We start from the raw sequence: 7,790 nt of genomic DNA, 5'->3' as shown, positions 1-7,790 counted from the left end.
TCTTAACCATCGCGCCACTCTGGCCGGCCCTATTTTTCTTTTTTAATGCCAGTTATTTCATTCAGTGGAGAGGAGTGAAGTGTCTGATTGCCACTGTGGGAACCAAAAATAGGTTTTATGATTCTCATTCTCAAACAGCCCTTGATATTACTATTCCATTTATTTAACATTGACTTTTTTAGTGAACTAAGGCAAATGCTGTACTCATAAATTTTTGTTGATTAGCAGAGACTAATTTTTTTTTTCAGAGACTAATTTTAAGTACTATCTTGGATAGAAATAATTCTGACTTTAAAATATTATCAAATTTTAGATTTGGTATTATAAAGAATTATTTAAGGCCAATAATTAAAAATACTAACATCTAATGCTACATTCTTTCATGCAGGTGCCATCCATCATCTACATCATAAAATTCCCATTGGAAAGTTGTTTATTTTACATATATTTTTCAGGTCAGCTTATTTCAGATCAAGTGGCAGAAATTGTATCTAAATATGACCCCAAGGTTTACAGCATCAAGTACAATAACCAGTTAGCAACTCGGACTGCACAAGCTGTTTTTGATGACAGTTATTTGGGTAGGTAAAACCAAAATATAGGTTTCATTTTTTGGAGTTGGGGTGGATTTGTCCTGTATTTGCATATGCTGCCTTAAGTAGGAAAATCTGTTATGTGACATACACGAAATTTTTTTTTTTTAAATATAAGGGACATAAAATTTCAAATTGTTATTGAGTACCTAGGTTATATATTTCAGTAACTGAAACTTAAGAGCATAATTATTTATACAAGGATAATAATAATAGATAACCTTTAAGATATACTTACTATATTCTTGGTATTGTTCTCAGTGCTTTATCTGTATTAAATCATTTAACCCTCCCAAGAAGTCTGAAAAGTTTACTGTGATTCCCATTTTATATAAAGAAACTCAAGCACAGAGGCAAAATAACTTGCCTGTCGTCACTCACTTATAACTTAACATTCTGAGATTCAAACCCACGCAGTCTGACTCTAATGTTTATTATTCACTGTATTAAACTACAGTTTTGGTCTTTAGAATTTGTTCACTTTTCTCTTTAAATTTCCCTTACTCATTAAACCAAGTATGTATGACAGAAATAGTACTAGGCTGATGGAGAAAATCTGTTATTTGTTGCTACTTTATGATCAATTGCAAATTACCCTGTTTTTAACTGACTCCTTTGTAAAGTTGATCAAATAATCTTAATATTTCTAATAGAGATGTGATATTTGAGTATTTAACTCAATTGCTTCCTGTAAGATTTATTTATTAGATGCATATGAATCTGTTACCCCTAAAAGATAAAATATTGCTTAAAGGAATTACTTGAAGACCTTGTCAAGGAAAGCTTAGTCAGCAAGTACGCTGGAGACAAACAGCCCTGCTCTGATGGTGTTTCTTCTTTGGTTTTCTGTTTAGGTTACTCGGTGGCTGTTGGAGATTTCAATGGTGATGGCATAGATGGTATGATGCACTTGAACTATATTTAATCCTTTTTTAAAAAAAAATGTAGGCTAAGCATTTGAACAAGTAGCATTGAAAATTTTCAGCAGTTAAAGAGTTTTGGACCATATTGTATTGGACTATAAAGCAAGGGAGATGTTAGTACATTGAGGTGAGCTGGGTCTGTGTTAAACTTCATCAAGCAGCAGCCGACATGGAGCCTGTGCTGGGGGCCTCCGTCTCTTCCCCACCTGCTCCTGTCCAGCCCTAGCACTTCAGTTATTTCTTCAGCTTCTTCCTTCTTGCTTTCTGCAGATCCCATTCTCTTGGAGAGGTTTAGTTTCTTTTTTCTTGAGGCATAATTTATAACCTTCTTCTGCGCTCTGTGGGTAAGGTTGCTACCCCATCCTCTCTCCATCCATCTTTCTTCAGAGCTCAATCCGGGAACCATAGACCCTACCTGATTTAGATCACATTTCTGTGCCACTGCCGCCTCGACCCTTTTTCAGTTTGCTCCGTATTACTTTTCATTACTGTAAATGTAGCTTTTCTTCATTCTTAGGTCACTTTATCTGCTTTCTTTTTAACAAGATTACAAATGCGTTGAGGGCACATGTGCATTTATTGGTGGGTCCTCAAGAATCGATCTTTCTAAGATTTGATTTTGTGGTTAAAAAATTCTGGGATCATTTATTATATAGTGCCAGTTTTTAAAAGTCTCTTATTGTCTACTGAAACAACAAAATGTAAAGCTTTCTGACATACCCACTTTCCCCTACAATTTCTAATATTAGTCTTAAAAATGAGTAAATTTTTTCTTTTCAGACTTTGTTTCAGGAGTTCCAAGAGCAGCAAGGACTTTGGGAATGGTAAGAAAGTTAAAAACTCTTTGTGTTTTTTAAATCGCTGGGTTATCTTATATTTTCCTATATTTCATATATTTTCATTTTTCCTGCACAGGTTTATATTTATGATGGAAAAAACATGTCTTCCCTGTACAATTTTACTGGTGAGCAGGTATGCTTTTAAAATGTTTTTTTACTTAACATTTTTTTTTTCTTAAGATTTTATTGGGGAATTGGGGGAGGGGAACAGACAAGTTGCTGTCCTTTTGTTCTTCAGTCTAGTTGTGGAGGATGTCGCTTCACTGGCCCATGTTAGTATTATCATTGTGCTCTTCCCAGGTGAGGCAGATCAGTCACCGGCCACCAGATGGCCGCTCACGGCGGCTCTTGGCAGCTCACACCAGCTGCCGGCCGCTCACGCTGGCTGCCAGCCACTCATGGTAGTTATGGCAGTCCACTGCATCAGGGGCTGCAGGCTACACTGTCGCCGGTGACACAGAGCAGCCCAGCTCCAGGTCGAGCTGTTGTTCACCATCTTAGCTGTAGAGGGCAGTGTCATTGGCCCTCATGTGGGATCCGAAACGGGGCCCTGCTGCTCAGAGCTGGCGTCCCAAGCCAACTCTTAACCAACGCGCCACTGGGCCGGCCCTTTACTTAACTTTTTAACATCAGCATTTGCTAATGTCTTAAAACTTTTCTTGGCAATATCCTAATGGTTGAATATTCAATAATAATAAATATTGGTGTAATATTCAATATTATAGATATAAAATAGGCTTTAAATAATTCATCTTTATTTTAACTAAAGTAATTTGTTTAAGCAAAGACTTTTGTTATTTCAAATTATGACTTGTTTTTTTCCCTTAAGGAAATACAAAATCAAATTGCATATACGCAGCACCAAAAACTTAGTTTTTCTTTGCTGATGACATTAACTTCTCCTTTAAGGAATGATCTGTGCCTTTTAATTTTATTAGATACAAAACAAAGCATGGCACAGATGTGTGTATTATAGCTGTTACAAGTAAACTTCATTTGTGCTACATGAAATAATACATTCTTCAGTTAAAACAGTACTTTTAAGGGCTAGACATTCTTTACAAGTAAAGGCATTTGATATTTTGTATTGTATGTCTCAGAGATTTAAATAAGTTAGTAATGATAAAGGAAAAGTTAAACAGTAGGTAGAGAAAAAACTTCTAGTCTGCAGATCTGGGATTCAAGCCACTTGTTCAGTTGAGATGGTTGGGCTTTGTGAGAGGACTGATACAATGAGGAACTGGACCTAAGGTCTCCAGCAACCCCTTCCCATATGTGCAACAGCTGGGGTTGATGCACAGCTTGGAATGATGTGCAGTTAACAGGCCACTGGGGTTGAGAAGAGGTGGTTGTCCCTTTGTGCTATTGTGACTTCTTCACCTCTAGCAGCTTCTCCTGTTGAGCCTATGTGTGTCTCTGGATCATGGTGTATGCAGTCCATGATGCTTTCTTTATTCCTCCTCAGCTATCCTTTGGGGGGAAACTTGGGCTTTGTATTAGCACAGACCTGGGCTCTCCATGCTCAGTCTTATTACATCAGACAAGGGATTTACCACTGTAAATCCTTTGGCTCATTTATAAAAATAGGGATACTCATAACTTCCTCACGGGGTTGTGGTGAGAATCAAATGAGAACATTCAAATCATAGTGCCCAGGACAGAACTTGTTTCAGTAAATGCCAGCCTGTCTGTACACTTTCAGGCAAAATACCCTGAGAGAATAAGGCCCAAGCATAGTATTCTGTTAAATTCAAGTCATCACATCAACATGGTACTCCAAATACAATACACTTCATTGCACATGCTCTGGTCTTGTAATTGAATACAGACCATGTCTTTCATTTTCTCAATTACACTGTATCAACCCAAAATAGATCACATAGGAATCTCCCTTATCATTTCCTCCTTGTGTCTTAGCTAATCAAATTTTGGAAGCTTTGCTAACTTTGTTTTTTGGTTTGTTGATTCATTCTTCACCTTAGTTCATCTTTAATTTGTCTTCTCTTCTAGTTTTGCTTTGCATGTTGGGTTTTCTTCGGAACTTGCCTTTTTTACATGTATTTCCAGCCACGCTGCTCTGTCTGTGATGGCCAACAGTCTCCAGTGGTAGGGAGAGGACATTCCTTTTCCCACTGCATAATAAACCCATGATAAACCCAAACACATTTGTACTGTGTGTAATTCCAAACCACCGGCATGTAATCAATTGAGACGAGAGACAAAAATAAACTCCAGTCCATATCTTTCCGAACAGTAATTTCTTTAGAGTTGTAATAATGTCACAATTATGACCTATTAGTAATTATTATCTTTACTGCATAGACATCCTTTTGTAACTCCTTGGAGTCAACTAAAACGCCTGTCTGTGACTGTATGTCTTTTTGATAGTGTGTCTGTGTCTGGTAGATTTTGGGTAGTGGAGAGAAAGTGAGATAATAGGTTAGGCCTGAGAAGGAGCATTGGTTGTACTTGGACTTAAATGGCATGTGTTGTAGTCACTGAAATGATATACATGAGATATGTTTGCCCATACACCTAGGAATATCAACAAGCTTCATTACCTGATTGTCATTGTGTTGGTAGAATAAACAAAAGAGAAGAATTTTAGACTGAAGCACTATATGCAGAGAAAAAAAAATAACCCTTTCTATTTGGTAAATATACTACAAATATTAATTGTTAAACTAGTTTAATGAAATGTAAACATTTCATTTTCATCTTGTTATCCAGATGGCTGCATATTTTGGATTTTCTGTCGCTGCCACTGACATTAATGGGGATGAGTAAGTTTAAAAAAATGTTTCTAGAAACAGTTTTCCTCTCGTGTTTATGAATGCTTTACTAAAACTAAACATGTCTTCTTCTGTGTCTCTGTCCATTTCCTGCTAATTTCTCTGTTTAGGGGACCAATTTGAAGCAACCTAATCATGAATACTAGAAAACCTGTATGTTTTTCATAATTTCTTTCACTAGCTTTTATAGTATGAAAGAATAAAGTAATTTTGTGAATTACTCATAATTTCTTAAGAATTGAAGAGCATTTGAATTTGAAATGATCCTTTTATGCTTCAGTGTGGTTATGAGAGATGTGGAAAGAGGGAATGGAATTTATTCGGAAAGTGATTATTAATAGTCAGAGGGAATTTGATCTTACTTTGGTGAAAAAGAAAAATATTCTGTTCTTTCAGTTATGCAGATGTGTTTATTGGAGCACCTCTCTTCATGGACCGTGGTTCAGATGGCAAACTCCAAGAGGTGGGGCAGGTCTCAGTGTCTCTGCAGAGGGCTTCGGGAGACTTCCAGACGACCAAGCTGAATGGGTTTGAGGTCTTTGCGAGGTTTGGCAGTGCCATAGCACCGTTGGGAGATCTGGACCAGGATGGCTTCAATGGTAAGATCAAAGCTCAGCAACTCTGGGCCCCTGATTTCCTGTGTCCACCTGGAAAAGTCCTGCACCCCTATGAGCAAACCTCCTTCCTGGAAAGAAGGATGTGAATGACAGTGAGTGACACACTAGGTTAAATGATAGGTTGCTTTTTTTTCCTTAAAAAAATAAGAGCAAAAGTTCCAAAAAGTAATTCTCATGATTATTACTCATGCAGCCTCAAATTAGAGTGTTGGAATGGTTCATTTCTGAAAGGCACTTGGATGGGAGTGGAGCCCAGTGTGAGCTGGTGATTTTCTGTCTCCTACTAAGCGGCAGTGCCCTCTACTGTCCATTTGGATGCAAGCATAGAAAATGCTCCCCGTCACCTTGTCTAGGCAGCGCTGACTAATGCATACCTCAAATGTATGACGTGCCATTAGTATTTTTAAAACGATAACTTTGTTGTGACTGTCCAAAATATTCTGAGGGAGGTTCTATCTCCCTTCATGGGGGCAAGTAAAAGGTATAATGAGCTCATTGTTCTATAATAGTCTCATTTAATAGTTAATAGGTATAGATATTTTTGAAAACAAAGTTGGCTTTTACTGTGGAATGAAATATAGATAAAAAATTACCAAGATTTTTTTTTAAAGAAGACTATGAAAAAAACCTTTCTAGAGATTACGAATAGACAGATAAACTGTTGGTTTGTTCATATAATCAACAATGTATAGGGATATGCCCCTTAAAATTTAAAGAAAGTTATAAATTAAAAAGAAAACTTAAAAAATACAGATGACTGTTATATCTCCCAAGCAGTAGTGGAAAAGAAAAACCTTGGTTGGGCCTCAAGACTCCACTCGTGCCTTGTGGGGATTTTATGTCATGCAACTAAAGCATCATCTGTAAGATTAAACCTAGAAGCCTTCAGTGATGGTGAAAAACTACTCAAAGGGACATTTTGCTTTCTAAAATAGCCTTAAATATTTGTACTATTAAGAGAACTTAACATAAATCAAATGGAACTCTGGTATAAAGTTCAAAATAGAACTTGAAAAGAGTACTATAGAACAGGTCAAACCGTGACTTACAGAAACTACCTAGAAAACACAGAGCCAAATTTAAGTTTCTGCCTTGAGTAAATTTAATGAGTTCTTGGCTATAGCTGGGTGTCTGTCTCCAGGTTTTTGGGGAGAGACTGGACATGTTTGCTGTCACCTTGTCTGGAGGATATTCCAGTCACTTTAATGAATGCTTTCTTATATAATGACCTAGCCACAATCTTATCCTGCTTTTTATGTTTTTATTAAAATGTATTATCTGTGAACACAAGAATTATAAACAAAAACAGCTAAAAAATATTGATATTTCACAGCTATTTTGCAGAGAGATTTTCCTTTTAGAGATAGATACCACAGAGGATGATTTTATTGTCCCAGGGTTTCTCCTGGTGTCTTACTGTCCCAAATAGTAGATTGTGAACAGTAATGTCTTTAGTGGAAAATGATCTGAGCTGTATTTATGTTTATATACACACATACATAGTTTACATATATGTATATATATTTATAGTTTATATGTCTATGCAGTTTATATATATGAAATGAACGATTAGTTATAACCTGGGTCTTCTCTTTGTTTAGACCTGATGACATTAGCCCTTTGTTATGCTCTTGCTCCTATATTCCTCCCTTTCCACCCACACCCACCAGGAAAACCCTAGGCATCATCAAGAGGGACTGAAAACAAAACAGTACAGTTATGTTCCACAGTTTTGGGCAGTTTTTGTCAATATCCCTGCTAAAAGCAGAGGAAAGAAAACAGAAAAGAGCAACTAAAATGATTGAAGTAAGAAATCGATTGCATAAAAAAGGATTCTTCAGACAGATGCCAGCCAAGACAGAAGATGATTAGAATGTATAAAATAATGCAAAGTTTAGAAAAACTAAAGATAATTTTTTTAAAGGTTTTTATTGGAGAATTGGGGGATGGGAACAGCACTGGGGAATTGAGGGAAGGAGAACAGACAAGTTGCTGTCCTTTTGTTCTTCAGTCTAGTTGTGGAGGA

General features: G+C 36.7%; 1 protein-coding gene across 2 annotated transcripts in view; it reads left to right on the top strand.

The window, feature by feature from the left end:
• Window positions 1-7,790, top strand: part of ITGAV (integrin subunit alpha V) — an 81,072-nt gene that overhangs the window by 42,127 nt on the left and 31,155 nt on the right. For both annotated transcript variants that reach the window (XM_019626135.1, XM_019626134.1), the window contains exons 7-12: window positions 456-581; window positions 1,448-1,492; window positions 2,297-2,340; window positions 2,432-2,488; window positions 5,086-5,138; window positions 5,544-5,746. In XM_019626135.1, the coding sequence (XP_019481680.1) occupies window positions 456-581; window positions 1,448-1,492; window positions 2,297-2,340; window positions 2,432-2,488; window positions 5,086-5,138; window positions 5,544-5,746 (528 nt within the window). The remainder of the gene's footprint in view (window positions 1-455; window positions 582-1,447; window positions 1,493-2,296; window positions 2,341-2,431; window positions 2,489-5,085; window positions 5,139-5,543; window positions 5,747-7,790) is intronic.

The sequence above is a fragment of the Hipposideros armiger genome, unplaced genomic scaffold (genome assembly GCF_001890085.2).
Source record: "Hipposideros armiger isolate ML-2016 unplaced genomic scaffold, ASM189008v1 scaffold_660, whole genome shotgun sequence".
NCBI lineage: Eukaryota > Metazoa > Chordata > Mammalia > Chiroptera > Hipposideridae > Hipposideros > Hipposideros armiger.
This window is presented reverse-complemented; position numbering and strand designations above follow the sequence as displayed.